At 43.0% G+C, this 15,759-nt stretch overlaps 1 protein-coding gene across 2 annotated transcripts in view; it reads right to left on the bottom strand.

Annotated features, from left to right (window-relative positions):
* Positions 1-15,759, bottom strand: part of SPG7 (SPG7 matrix AAA peptidase subunit, paraplegin) — a 34,823-nt gene that overhangs the window by 16,658 nt on the left and 2,406 nt on the right. For both annotated transcript variants that reach the window (XR_012044226.1, XM_072873745.1), the window contains exons 3-9: positions 14,754-14,843; positions 9,692-9,939; positions 8,555-8,694; positions 5,741-5,843; positions 4,088-4,213; positions 3,600-3,762; positions 2,639-2,812 (exon numbers count right to left, since the gene is read on the bottom strand). Coding sequence is in view for 1 of the 2 variants with exons in the window: in XM_072873745.1 (XP_072729846.1) it covers positions 2,639-2,812; positions 3,600-3,762; positions 4,088-4,213; positions 5,741-5,843; positions 8,555-8,694; positions 9,692-9,939; positions 14,754-14,843 (1,044 nt within the window). In the remaining variant the exon portion in view is untranslated. The remainder of the gene's footprint in view (positions 1-2,638; positions 2,813-3,599; positions 3,763-4,087; positions 4,214-5,740; positions 5,844-8,554; positions 8,695-9,691; positions 9,940-14,753; positions 14,844-15,759) is intronic.

The raw sequence follows: 15,759 nt of genomic DNA, 5'->3' as shown, positions 1-15,759 counted from the left end.
TACATATTGAGGATAATATTTACCTTCTAAACTCACTTGCCAATAGAGTTGTATCCTAATTTCTGAATTGAGACTTGCCGAGAAAACACTCTAGAAACCATGCCTAATTTCTACAGACTGGAAGAAATCAGACATTTTCATTTTTGGTATGGAGATGTGGATTGTACTGACTACGTATTCCTGAACAGACTGATGGACCTCCATTTAATTCAGTGTTAACCTGTTGCCAGCTCACCCTACAACACCAGGAGAAAAAAACCCAACCAAGCCAGGATTGCTGTTCTGCGTGTTACTATTGTCCTTTTCTGTTGAGACCATCTACTCTACAGATACAGCTGTAAACAGTTATGTTCATCCAAGTATATTTACGTGCTTGGCCAAGTTGCCTAAGTTAGTGCATGTGCAAAGTCCCAGGGAACTGCACGCACGTATTTAAGGTGATTTCTAGTATCTACGTAGCATGTGTTTCAAAGGTGCTCCTCTGATAACCAGATTTCTGTCTGGTTGTTTAGGACCTCATTCCTAGGTTAGGACCTCTGTCTGGTTGTTTAGGACCTCAAAGCTCATTCCTCTCCTTCAAAAACTTCATGGCACCTGTGCTGAAGCAGAGAGAAGTCTCTGTACAGCAGGACCACTCTACCCTGTCTGTACCATGCTGTGCTCCTGCTTACAATTTCCCCTCTTTCTGCAGCAAGGGTAGAGATCCAGAATTATAGATCATCTTGCATGCAGTATGAAGGAACATCCACCCTTCGCTGAAAGCATTTTTACAAGTCCCAGCTTCTGTCCTTGAAAAGCGAGGGTTGACTCCAGAGCGATCTCCAGAAGGCAGCCTTGCTGCTGAACTGCAGGACGTGTTCTACTTCAGCAGGGCTGCATCCCCATTTCACTGCAAACATTCAGTAAAAAAGCAAGCAGTTTTAACCCCCAGGGTCTGGAGAAAGGGGGATGATTTTAGTGCAGGACAGCTTTTAATTTTTCATATGAAGAGTGTGACGACACAACAAGCGTCACAGTTACAGTCAAGGGAAAAATGTGGCTCTGTCCCACGAAACAGCAGACTGATACAAACACTCCCTGACGGGCAGGTAGTTCGTTATTCCTTACCCTGCTCTGGAATTAATAAGATTTAGCAACAGAAACATTGCAAGTTGGGTCAGTGCTGCAGGCTCTGACAGAGTTATGACTAAGAATAGTCAAAGGATCATTCTTTTTGGCACTTGTGTGAAAGCATCTGAGAAAAGGGCCGATTCCAGATGCAGTACAGCCAGAAACCATCCAGAAGTGCTTGTTTGCGAAGTTTCTCTCTCTCAGTTTAGATAGGGATCCTATCATCAGGCAGACAACATGAGAGTAAGTCAAAGGACGGGACAATTGATATATTACATTGCTTATGTCCCTCTGGGACAACTAAACTTCAAACCTTAACAGGCTTTAAACCACTACCTGTCTTAGACGGAATACAGCAAGTATTCAACAATACTTAACGGCCAGCTGGACCTAAACGTTACCCTCTACAGACAGCAGTGCCCTTGCTGCCAATTCATTTTCTTTTGGTTTCCCAGTACTGTAAATAATTCTTCTCCAATTGCCAGTGGGAAAACATACTCCCGAACTGAAGCCACTTACTACAGTAAGAGTCTTTGGGGTTGCTGCCCTCTGCCAGCCATGATCTCTAATGCACATTTTCTGTTGATTTTATTAGCAGGTGGATGCTCACACGGCCGTTGGTGCAAATTCACTCTGGATGTGATATTATGCTCTCTGCTGACTCAGGGTCTTCAGTACAGTCACAAAACCAGTTGGCTCCAGGGTTTTAAAATTTACTAGATTTAGCCCCAAACCCTTAAAAGCATAACACATATAAATGTCTAGGTTTCAGGAGGGTTATCTCCACAACTTAGTCACAGCACATACTCAGAGATCTGTCCTAAGCCCAATTACATCCTTAGGCACCATCGTCTCTAGAGTAGTCCCGCCTGACTCTCCAGGGATAGATGAAGAGAGATGCTACTGTGCCTTTAGAAACAAGGACTAATGATGGGGTACGTGGACTCAGACTGGTGCTTGAGGAGATTCCTAAGGGTTCTGCAGGAAAACCTGGGTCAGCGTGAAGCAAGTACTGGGCACACAACTTCCACAAACTGTCCCTGTGCTGAACAGCAGCTGCTGCTTTTCCTCTGTACTCAGTGCAGCGGCTGGTGAAGGGGAGAAAGAACAGAGAAAGGACCCACTTCAAGCGAGTGATACGATGACCTCTGAAACCAGAGCAAGGCCAGCCAAGGCCACACTGGTGTCCACATAGGAAAAACACATCCTGACTTTCAGGGCCACAGCCCCTTCACTAAGCAGCAGTCCGAAACACAGTTACCACTTGTCATATAGGCTGTCTTTTAGCAAGGACATGACCAAGCTGTAGTTCTGGGCTCAGTCCTGAACAGGCTGCGAAGCACAAGCTAGCCTTGTCCCTGGGAAGAGGGGAATGAGATTTGTTTCAGTGCAATGGTAATTACTTCAGCAAGAAGAGAACACTAAGGAGGCATGGCAAGTTGAGGCAGGAAAAAGACGTACAGGCCAACAGCTCGGATCTCTGAGCTGATAAGGGCCCAGCTGCTGAAAGGCAGAGAGAAATACTGACCGTCCATTTCCACCAGCAGCTGGTTTAAGGTCTGCTCCTCCTCAGCATTGGCAAAACCAGATATATTGGTTGAGCGCTTCTTGCCCACAGCATCAATTTCATCAATGTACACGATACAGGGTGCGCGAGCCTGGGCTTCTCTGAAGAGGCTCCGAACTCTGGCGGCTCCAAGACCTATAGCGGAAGGGAAGAAGAAATAAGCCTTGTAGCTAAAATTGTTAGCAAAGCTGGAGAGCAGCATTACTGGCCCCCAATGAGACACTGACACCTGACAAACCCTCAGTATATGACAGTCCCCCTCTCAACACTCCCAGCACGAAGAAATAGCCACAAAACTCATATGTTTAGTCCTTAGGCACAGCTCCTCCTGGAGTGTGCTGGCTCCCAAACTGAGCTCCCAAAACTGCAGGGACTCTTACAGCTAGTGCAAGAGGAGCTCTGCTCCCAGCTCCTAACATGAACTCCTGATCCTTCCACAGGCCAGAAGCAGAAATATTCAGCATTTTCCTGCACACTGACCCTTGTCAGGTCTCAAGAGATCTAGGAGGAAGGAAGAAAAGGAGAAAGATGGAAATCCCAAGGCACAGAGAGGCCATACGTTCCCCATCAGCAGGGAGCAGCAGAAAATCCATCAGCATTCTCATACAAGGAAGGAAGCCTCAGTCAGTGGCTTTAATAATAGGTACAGGGAAGTCAGAGATAATGCTTTCAGGTGAAGAACCACGGCTGCACACTGTCAGAAATAAACAACTAGCAATTCAGAGGGCGTGCATTTTAGGTAGTACATAATTAAGCACTCTCTATCACTGAAAACCTTTTATATTTTCAGTAGAAATATCCAACTCATCCTCCCCCTGCAAAGACAGGCTAAAACTCTGCCCTTTGCAAGAGGCCCAGCCAGTAGCCTCCAACTCCACAACAGACCAAGTAACTTCCACACCTTTCCTCTCGAGAAGCTTACCTCCTATCACCTCCACAAACTCAGAGCCCGCCATGGCCAAAAACGGCACTTGTGCTTCTGTAGCCACAGCCTTCGCCAGCAATGTCTTCCCACAGCCTGGCGGTCCGAGTAACAAGGCACCCTTGGGCACTTTAGCCCCAAGCTGAAGGTAGCGATCGGGACTCTGCAAGAACAACACAACTCTCAGATCCACAGCTCACATGAAGCATCTGAACAAGAATATGGCCTCTCAGAGCTTCCCGATACTGTTTTCAGCCTGAGCAACTCCGAGCTGCTAATGGGAGCAGCTACATCTGCATTTCTGTTATGGAACTGGAAATATAGAGATTGAGTCACGCTGATCACAGCATAAAAAGCTGTCAGTTTATTTAAACAGAGGCTGCTCAGTATCATGAAGGATGAAGAGAAGAATATACCCTCCTCCCCAAGTCAGCCATCTATCCCAGAAGACGGGTAGCAAGCACTTATTTTGTTCTACTTTTATATACCTTTAAATAGTCGACAAATTCTTTGACTTCCATTTTCGCCTCATGCATTCCCGCTACATCCTTGAAGCCAATCCCTTTTCCAGATTTCCCATCCACAACAGTGAAACGAGCCATCTTCAACTGGTTCTGTGGAAGGCAGCACAAGTACTGAAGATGTGCTCTGACTCTGAACAAGGCAACAGTCTGGAAAGGCTGTTTGCTATACTCTGGGAGACAGCACAGCACAGGTATAAGCCGCCCCTAAAAAACACCGCTAAAATGCCCACGCATCGGTGTTTTACTGACTTTTGCTTTGGAAATACATCACAGCTGGATTGTTGACTCAAACTTTATTTATCCATGTTTTGTTGGAAAGAGCCAGAATAAACCTGCAGGAACAGTCCCAACACAATCCAGCACAAACTCCATGTAGACCAGGCAGCGATACTTATTAAAAATATGCAGAACGCTCAAAACCTTATTTGGGATCTTCTCCCTGATTTCTAAGCCCTCTGATCCTTAATACACATGGGATAGGTATAGTTTTGAGGAATATGTATTGATGGTAAATAACTGTCAGTGGTAAATAATTAGCAATACTGCCTTGTAAATGCATATAAACAGATACTGCACCACTGTCCGATGCTGCCACTGGTTTCTACTGCAACACAACCCGCGACAGAACTATAGGTTCTCAAATGTAACAGACACCACATTTCAGTCTCCTTGTGTGTGTTAAGCCACAGTGACAGTCAAAACAAGAATTTAGTTAAACGCCCTACTTGTAACTGCTCATTATGTTCGACTGAAAACAGCTACTCAGGAATTTTTTTTTCTTTGAGAAGAAAGTTTATAGCTTCTCAGGCCTCAGAAACATCAGCTTATCCAAATGAAGAGTTCAACATGCAGGGCCGAGCTGTCCCCACTCATGCAAGGACAGAATCTAGTCCTCAAGGCCCTCATTACTCAACACTTCTTTAAAATATTCTTCTCCTCTGAGCAGCTGCATCCCTTTGTGTGAAGAGAATCCCAAAGCCAGAAGAGAACTGCAGAGGAGACTGAGTGGGAAATCTAACAAGGGACTGAATTCATCATATTTCATCCTCAAATCCCTGCGGTCAATGGTAGTGCACCCCAGGCTGATTTCTACAGAGTTTCATCAGCTGATCCAGGCAAGGGTGGAAGAAGGGAGGAGGAGATTTGACTGATGTTGCAAGTGAGGCATGTGGCATGAGAAGAACAGGCCAACACATAATGAAATCCAGAATCTGAACATATTTTATAAATTGAGAACTCATTTTGCAGAAAGCAGCAATTCCTACTTCTGGCTGTATGGGAGGCATATTGGCAGGACCCAGTGAAAAACACCATCTGCAGCTGCAACTCATTAACAAGCTTTGAAAATAGCAGAGCAAACTGGACTGCAAATTCACTGAGCTCAGCCCTTCCTGCCATTGGGGAAAGAAAGGGCCTCAGCTAAGGCCAGTTACTGTACAACCTAGTCAGATGATCAGGACAGGAAAAGATGCAAGATGTGTCAAGACTGGAGAGCCCTTGGCACCAGTTAATTCTCATTCTGCATTGACTTCGCTGGGGAAAGGGGAGGAGATTAGGCCAGCAGAAGACAAGGCTACCCACAGGCCGCAAAACAGCATCGAGATCCAGGATACTCACAAAGGCGTTGAATCCTCCTACTCGGCTTGCAACCCTAATAAGGCGGAAGATGCTCCACAACATGGACACAGCCACAAGTGTCACTATCAGGGAAATGATATCACTAAAAGGACAAAAGCAAGACAGGTACAAATTGAGGTGTTTGGCCACAACTTGGTAAATATTACTCAACATAACTATTTTTGGTATTTTAAAGGTCCTGACATTTAGGCTACAAGTGCAGCAATGAGCAGACATGACTAAGAAAATGGAACCTTTACAGGTTTTTTTATATATATATATATATATATATATATATATATATATATATAAAACAACCCCCCCAACAATTGCATAACCTAAAAAGTCAAGCAGAGGACACTGGCAAATACTGCTTACAGCTGTGGAAGAAATTCGACCTCACCATCCCCTTCAGAGGCATTCCTACTTATAAAACAAATAGGACCTTCAGGCAGTCAAATCACACCCAGAGCAGAATCCAGTGGGGCTGGCAGTCCACCCAAAGGGAGCTCACTGCAGAAGACCTGCGTCCGGCAACACTAGGGAGATTCCAGCTCCCCTAATCCTGGCAGAAATCCCAGTGTGGGTCTCCCATTAAGAGGCTGCTCTACCTAGTCTGGTCGGCCCTCCCTGGTCAAGCCTCTCAGAAGTCCTTTATGTCAGAAGGAAGTGCTACAGCAACCAACATCATTGATTTTCTGGATCCTTAGCAATACCAATTGCATTAGGAGGGAGATGAGGAGCAGATGACACTGCAGGCCTAATACAGTTACAAGACAAACACGCTGAGGACAAATATCCTGTGAGCTCTAAACAAAGGATGCTTTCAATAGGAGGAAAAATGATCATATGTCAGATGACAGGTTGAGAGATTTGTGGGACCCTGTTCTGCTTCACATGCCTGTGAAATCGTCTGGTCTTGCCACACTTCTGTGTCTTATCTTTAAACTAGGAATGTGTGTTCCATCTCTCACAGAGGGATGATTTACTGAAGCAAGGGGACCAGCATGTGCTATATACCCAGCTGCCTTTGCTTCTTCTCAGCGAGAGGTCCTAGGCAACACTGGAAACTGAAAGTCACCTTCAATTTGTCACCTACGCAAACAGGATTAATTCTGAAACACATCAAGTGCCCCCATCTCAGACTAAACTGAATCCAAGCTGCAAGTGCCCTGCACTTCACAGATTCAAACTCCAGAATGAGACTCTGAATTCTCCAGACATTCATCAACTCTCCTGAGAGACTTTAGGCCCTATAATATCTCTTAGAAAAAAATCACCTCTTTTCAGGGGCAGGGGAAGCAGCTTGTGTTGGTGGCTGACTAACTGCCGAGTCCACTCTCCCTGTTATACACAAGTTTGAAAAAATTGGCAAGTTCTGCATTTCAACTAAAGGTCTCATACTGCACGATCAATTAAAAAAGTTTATCTTCGTATAAACCATGTATTAAAAATGTGCAAGTGTTATTCAGAGGACAAGTAACTAGACAAAATCCAGTCTAGGTACCCATTCATATACGAACATGACGTTGTTTCACATTTTGGTAAGGTGTCTGGGAGGAAGAATTACACATACTGGCCATCCCCATCTACAGCGGGAAAGCCACTGTGCTCCAAACCCTATGAGCTACTAAAAGCAGATGATGTGCTCTGCATGGTGCACAAGTAGGTGACCCATCTCACCAGATAACTGTAGCAGCATGATGCTATCTTTCCTGGTTGTCAGGGATCCCGATTTCTTTACTTAGCAGACAGGACTTCTGCACTACATCTCTCTGTTAGTACTTTAGAATAAGCAATTAGTTGAGAGCTCTTCAAACACTGGAGTCTCTCCCCACACTTACGGAAAGCATCTTTCCACACCAGCGTAACGGCTGTCAGTGATGGAGGTGGACTTGCTCAAGCCCAGCAAGCGAGCTTCACAGGTCTGTTTTGGACTCTGGACCCCATAAATCCCGTTTTGCAAAAACAAGCTGCCAGTCTTAACAGAAGGGCAAATAAGCCACCACAGCAGCAAACGACCATAAAACATTACTACATCATATGAAAGCACAGAAGAAAATCTAGCCGGTGCTCTACAGTCTTTGGCAGATCTTCCCTCTTCTTGCTCATTTAGCTATTTCAGAATTTAAGCTTTTTTTTTTTTTAGGCAAAGGATCTTGGTCTCAGGTAACAGAAAAGGGCTGTAAGTTTAATAGAAGTACTCCTCTCACTGAGGTTTTGTGTGCTAGCATCAAAGCTGCTCTGCTCAGTATGTGGCTCACAGCTGGAGCGAGCACCAGCACAGGCTGTCCTCTGATCTACAGCTGGTGGAGAAGCAGGCCAAAACTAGGTGTTTATTTTTACAGACTGAACAACCACCACAGGCCTTCCTCGAAGCATTTTAATGGGGGAACGCTTACTGCATCACCAGCATTCTCCACAGACCAGGGTGTAACATCACTTGTTGAGTCAGGATTTCTATCTCACTCTGCACTTGAATAATTGATTATAAGGACAAAAAGTGCTCAGCTGTGCACGAATGCACAGCAACTGACACAGACTTTCCTCGGACTTGCTGACACTGACCCGAAACATTTTGGTCTGCTGCATGCTGCAGTTCCAGATGCCTCCTTGGGACCCTCACTTTTGAAATGTTAAGGTATACCTAGAGCATGCCTATTTCTGAAAGATGGGGTAAGTGCTCCAAAACTGGGACCACTTTTTTGTTCTATATTTATAATAACAACACTTAGTTGAAGGGCACTTTCCTCTCCAAGTGAGGGATGTTGTCACCAATATAAGATCAACAGTAAGCACAAATTTATATCATACTTTCCATAAAAGCCAGGATGTTTGTAGGAAACAGGGATTCTCTCTTTCTCATCAATATTCAGCTCATCCTCTGCAGCTCTCAGCTTCTCTTCAAATTTGTCAATGTTCGCCACCCGCATTGTGTACAACAGGGTAACGTTCTGGGGACATGCAATCAAAAGCAGCATATAAGTACTGTAGTATAAGGATACAGCAATGAGCAGAAGTGCACAAGTCAGACAGAAGTTAGCCTTATGTTACATCCTTTGATACTGCATCAATGAACCCATGAGCAGATGACTGACACTAGGGCTCCAAATGAACTTAGGAACATCTCTAGTCTTTTCAGCACCTTATGAAAGCATAAAAGTCAAGAACTAAGTCTCAGCTCTCTAGAAACAAGCAGATGCAACAACTTCGTAGGCAAGCTGAAGGATGGAGTTAGTATTATAAACCCAGTTATATTGATACCTTGGGCTCAGACAAAATTTTGTACTATATATGGAAAACTACATCATTGGGAAGGAGGTGTCTTGTGCTCCACTCAGACTTCTTGGATCCTGTTCCTGTATCTTTGTCAGAAATGAATTTCATTCAGCAGTTTGCAAATGGATCATAAGTCACCGAACAAAATGGGATGTACCCAAGAACAGTATTTTAATCTCTCAAGCCAGTCTGTAATGATTCTTAGCAGCAACTCCTGCAAGTAAGCATGTGATCAAACTCTGCTTTGTTTCCATTTTGGAAGATTTAGGAAGCAAGTCTGATAGAGTTTGACAGAACATGAAACTAAAAGCCAAATAGGAGAAAATTTTTGAAACAAGATCTAATAATAAGAGTTTACAATCTTCTAGACACCTTCTCACATATCAGACCGAGCAGTAAGAAAAAACTATTGAATTTTTCCAGCTTTTTAGACGTACGTAAGATTTTCTTCCAGGCCATTATGAATTATTTTTACAATTTAAAATAAAAGTGTTAGTTTCCAGGTTGATATGAATAACAGAAGTCCCCTGAACTTCAAATACAGGAAAGAGAAAAATTACTGAAGAGCGAATTTACCAGCTAGAGTTTTACCGAACATATATATCAATTAATTCAGTTCTTTTCAACAGTATAAACTAAGATAATTCATTCCAATTGTAGAAAGTCACTCACAACTTGCCCATGCGGAGTTCCTCCTGGGTGCAGATAAACTTCCACAATATCGCTCTCTGGCACCACTTCGATTCTCTGGACCTCCCCCTTTGCCAGCATCTCATTCACAAAGTAGTTCCAGGAAATGTTGGTCCCTTCTCTGTTCTCGCTGACCGTGAATCGAAACATCAGCACTATGAACGTTATGATGAGGAGTGCCCGTAAGCGTTCAAGATGCATCTGATTTTCCCTCTTGCGTTTCTCATCCTCTTTAGAAAAAAAGATACCGGAGAAGAAAGATATGAGCATGTAATTGTGGAGCTTTCTGACTCAAAGAAGGGACAATTAAATGACAAATATTAACACAGCAGTACCTTTTGGGTTTTTTTGTTGCATGTTTGGTTTCTCCTGAAGGACTAGACTCAGAAGCAGTACCTAACTTGCATTGCACAGGCAGTTTTCTGGCATGGCTCAAAGGAGGTTGTGTGACTTGCCCAAGGTTACACAAGTGAGTCAGTTTTTTGGATCGCATGACATTCCCAGACCTTTCTGGCCTCTAGACTGTCAGACCACAGGGCCTCAGCTGTACCCATGGAACAGCACCAGGTCAAAAGCCTGGTTATAAAAGCACAAGCACTCAGATGTAAACTTAACGGTTGGCTGGAAGGAGGCAAATTTTGCATCCTGCTAGCCAGCAAAAAAAATATGCTTGCATCACATTGCTGCAGCTATATTCAGCTGTTCCCCAATGCCCCCAAAGCCATGCAGTGCGGCGCTGTGTACGCAGAGAAGATGATGGAGAATCACCTCTTTCGCTTTAATTGTTGCTTCAGCAAGAGGAGGAATTGAAGCATCAGCGAGCCAAAGAAAGCCCCTCACTTCCAGAAGTTATTGATTGTGGATAAAGATAGACAGCAATCTCGGACATATTTTGAAGAGCTCTGATCAGCATTTCCTGTTTTAAGGCAGTCTAATCCCGGTCCAGGAGACTTCAGATGGTCGTAGTCCACTAGACCCATTACAACCCCACCAAATGACATTCTGTTCTAAAATGAACAACTATCTCACTTGGCTGGCCTAATATGGATATAGGCCAAATAAAGCCATCGGACCCTTGTTGCTAAAAATCAAACTCAAGGATGACTATAGCCCACTTCTATACAACATCCTTCTGCACTGCCTAGTCTTCAGGCTGTTGCTAACATATACACCAGAAAATATTAGGAGTAAATCCAGCCGTAGTGTCACTGGTAAATGACATAGCACAGTATTATAAAACATAATTGCTTCCTGGTGAGATCCTGATCTGCTGGCATCCTGTATCACGAGACCAACAACATTTCTACTACCTAAGAAAATATCTGCATTTGCAGTAAATCGGAAATAGCACAGGAGACATGACATGCAGCTTACCTATGCATATAAATACACTGCAAATCAATCTCACTGTCTTAACAAAATTGCACAGATATTCTCCCATGCTACACGACTAACTTTGTTTAAAAAGGCTTGATAACTTTGTCCACCCTAAGGATCTGTATCAAAGAGGGATTCCCATGCGAGATGTGCTTTCCCCCACCTTTACTGTACTAGTGACACACTGAAGTGATGACATGACAAAAAGGGATGGTTTACTTCAAGTATTTGCCACCAAACCTTTTTTTCAGACTCACAACATTTTTTGCACCGCGTAGGCAAATTTAAAATTCTGTGGTCTGCAAAGGACTGCCACAGCACAGTTCAATGTCAACTGCTAGCTAGCGTTTGAGTTGTTAAAATGACAACAAATATCTCCTCCTCTTTCCAGTCATATGTGGATGTTCTCGATATATAATTTAGCACTTGTTCTTGATATACAATTTAACATCAACAGCAACATGGCATACATAAATACTGCTCTACACCCAGAAATAAATTAATTCTGCGCCACTGGACTGCTAGTGCATCTGCCTGCTGCAGCCCAGATTAGATTTATTTGCAAATTCATAACAAATGTTCTGACACTAGCATTTATCACTAGCCACCAATTAGACCCTACACACACTGCAACAAAACCAAGGGACAAACATATGACCCAGTCAGATGCTAAAAAAAGTACTCTGTCCTTCAGATACGCGGCATCATTTTTCACTCGTTTCCTAGCTCTGCTCCACATTTAACAGGAAAGGCTTGATCCTAAATAGAAACAATGCAGCTTTTCAGATAAGGTCATAATTCCAAAAGACAGCGACAAGCTCAGACACTGCGTCCAGCCCATCCACTTTGTTCTTCAATGCCATCTCCTCACTTCTGTGTTATCTGCTAGATCCAGCTTTATTAGAACAAAGCAATTCATCACAAAGGTGCAGGATGACAGCCACTACAGTCTTATTAAAGAAAATTAAAATATAGTACGATAGAGACCTTAGTCTGGGCAATATCCTGAAAAGCTGAGCAAGTTCTAAATAAAAAAAATTCTATAGATAAAAGAAACGATTCTAGAAAAGTGAGTACCGACAGAAAGAAAGTCCGTCTATGACCATGCAAGTTCCTTGGAGACATCAGAGTCAACTATTGCTAAAACACTTCTCTGTATTAAATTTCAGACAAAGTGAGGAGGCATGTAATATGTTCTGAAGCACACATAACTGAGGATACGATCACAAAAAGATCACCACAGGGTAAAAGCTGGCCATTGGATACCTTGACACAAACAACTTCTCCAGTTTCTAGGAATTAGGCTTGTCTAGGACCTTTACCCTACAGCTGAATAATTTCAGGAAAAAACATAATTTCTAGAAAGCTAGAAGACAACACAAAGCTTTCCTCTACTCTGCATTTAATTAAGGACAAAATAAATCTATTTCTAAGCTTATGCAAAGTATGACTGTCTTTACAGTATTACATTCATATTGCACCATAAGCTACCCCACAATATTCAGAACCAGTAACTGGATGTGGCACTTGCAAGCAACAGCTGTGGGAATACTTCCAGCTTTCTAGTCTTAAAAAAGCCTCCATGAAGCAATGATTCGCCATTAACCCCAAATCTGAACTCTCCGATTAAAATCTTGCAAGGGCTGCAGTGACAGTTTGAAGAGTTCTTTTTAATAATTACTGCAGAGATGAGTATTCCCCTGGAGACACAGGGTAGCATTTTACCTTCCTAAGTCAAGCTATCCATTAATCACAGGAGAAAAGAGGCCACTGAACATGGCATGTTGCTGTTTACTAATTTTAACAGCTGCAATACTTCAAGGCGCTGTGCTCACTGTCACCCTGCATGGCCTTGCAAACACTAAGGGCCCCAGCCTCTAAGCTCTGACTTCCTTAACAAGGATTCTGCGATACCTGCACTTGCATCCCATCGAAGACTTCAGCCCACTTAAATGGATCCGACAGGCAAAGCCACTGCTCTCGCCTTAAAGAGATCGCATGCAATGACACAAGTCAGGCTAAAAGTCATCAGCAGCTGACTGCTTTTACTTTAAAAGTTAGTTAGTCCAAGAGGATTCTACCATTGTGTTTAAGCACAACAGAGGCAAAGCCAAGCTATGACATTATCTGATGACTCCTAGGTAAAAGTTTATCATATAATTTATAAAATTATGTTACATTCTGTGTGACTTAAACATAATGCTAAGTGCCTTCCAACTCACAGTACGAAGGTCTGGAGCCCACCATCTACAGAAGGTTTATCCCTCCCTCAAGGGTACAGGAAACAAGCAGCACAAAAGATAGACACATAAACTCTCTTAAGACATCACCAGCCTCTGCAAGCATCAAACTAATGTAATAAAATGAAGAAAATTATCAGGTCTTTGTTATGCTCCCGTAAGCATTTACTGACAAGACAGAGGAATGAGACCTTCACCTGGGCCACTTCCAACATCTTTAAAACTGCCCCACTAGGCCCGTAGATACAGGACATGCCATCAGCGGGACTTCACAGCCAAAAATCTACATCACAGAGCCTGAAAACATGCCTCATCCAGAGCCTAGAAAATCTCCACATGCACTTCAGTTCTTGGGAGGCTGGAGGGAAAGAGCACGTACTCACAAACAAGCAAAGAATTTTCTTTACAGAAGTGGAAGAGTCAAATTACACTTTTTAAATGGAATGCAGCTGTTGTCAACCTACAAATAGCAGAAAGTTGACAATACTACCAAGACTTGAAGGGACACCCACAAATCCACTCGTATTTGAAAAGCGTTTGGTGAAAACCTACTGGTAGAAGATAACAGTGCCTCCTACAAGGATCAGAACACTGTCTGTCAGAAGTCACGCAAGGTTTTTGTCTAGTACACAAAAGTTATTCCCCTGCACCCCCACCCCCCATTAGTGTCATTAAACTCCTCACCCCCTTAAGATTAAGGTACAGAGAGGGCACTCCTCAACTTCTCAACATAATCTGGCACGCCACATAGATCCCTAGGTTCCAGAACACATTTAGTGAGATAAAACTCATTTTCAAAGAGTCCTGTACTGCCGGATGCCTGGGGCTTAGGCAGTATAAGACATGCAAAAACCAGTATCTAGGAAGACTGATTTAAAAAAAAAAAAAAGAAAAATTCTGAGCAAGTGGCATTAGTAACACAGCTAAGAACTCTTTAAGGAATCTGTTTTTAACTTAGAGCTCTGTAAATCACTAGAAGTAAAGACACATCCACAATGAAGCTAAATGAAATAAGAAAAAACCTCAGAATCCAGCTTAAACTTGCATTAACTGAATTCAATTCTTTATTAAGTCAAAATGCTCTACAACAAAACCTCCAAATCAAAACTCAGTAAATACTACTGTTCCCCTTTGAAAAGCGGCAAAACTAAGGCAAACATCAATGAAATTATTTGTACAGGATGCAAAGCAGCACAGAAAGAGAATCAGTTTCACGATCCGTCTTAAGCCTTAGTATTCCATCATCTAAGCCAAAATACCCCTTCAAACTTGTTCTTAGCCACGGGCTTGTCGAGGTGGTAAGTGACAGGTACAGGATCACAGTACCCAGAGACAGAAGCGTTAAGGTAGATCTTCCATGCTGTCCACCCCTACCCCTCACACACACACAGTTTGTTTCATTAAATATCTTTTTGACACATACATACCCTCGTCCTCCTGCGGAGATTTCTTTTTGAATCCTCCATTCTTCTGGTTGCTCCCTTGAGAGCTTGAAGTAGTAAAATAGTAAGTGCTACCTGCAGGCAAGCAGAGTTAAGTAGTTACTACCAAAACACCTCAGGAGACAGGGAGAGAGGGGACCAAGGATGACAGAAATACACATGAGCTCCAAATGCACACAAAGCTAAGCTCCACATCCGCCCGAGCACACAGCTTCGTGTGCCAAGGAAATGGGACAGCCTTGCCAGAGGGAGTAATGGGAGGGACAGACTCCTTCAGTTTCCTTATATTATATATATTTTTTGACAACCCAATCAAAATATGGCTTTGTTCAGATATTATTTTAATGGAGCAAAGAAAATTATTTGGAGAAATTTCTTCAGTGCTGAAACATGTATACATTTCCCAAGGCATAAAACCATAGTTAACACTGGTATGGTCAGTTAAGAACAGCCTCACCCTAGGGACTGTAAATGCTTATTAAAGGCAATATATGTGCTAGAGTTAAATGCAGGTTTCTCAGTAAACGCTGTTAGGACTTTCTGATAAAAGCCAAGAACGTAAGGCTACAAACAGCAAGACTCACAGTTGCTGCTACAAAACAATAAGTAAAGGCTTTCTCCACCAGGAGAATGCAAAAAGTTCAGAAGGAAGACAACTGACTTGAGGACGGCAGCTTCCATTTCCTATGGTCTTTCATGAAGACTCCGGAAAGAGTCCAGAAACTGGACTGCTTGTCCACTGCTAGTTCTACTAGAGGATGCACTGCCATTTGGAAGATTATGCATATATTTTTATTTTAACTTAAAAAAAAACAACAAAACCTCTTAAAGGTCAAGCAGCCCAAGCTCACCAGGCCCACACTGGCCAGAATAGCCACGACCAGTTTTGTTCAAATCTCAAAGGCATCAGCTAACTCGTCTTTCCAATTTGAAGAGGGTAGCAAGAAGAATAATTGCCTTTGTTTTACCTTTCTGTGCTTTTGCTCTAAGA

This window comes from Ciconia boyciana, chromosome 9, assembly GCF_034638445.1.
Source record: "Ciconia boyciana chromosome 9, ASM3463844v1, whole genome shotgun sequence".
NCBI lineage: Eukaryota > Metazoa > Chordata > Aves > Ciconiiformes > Ciconiidae > Ciconia > Ciconia boyciana.
Note: the sequence above shows the minus strand (reverse complement) of the source record. Positions and strands in the feature narration are given on the sequence as shown.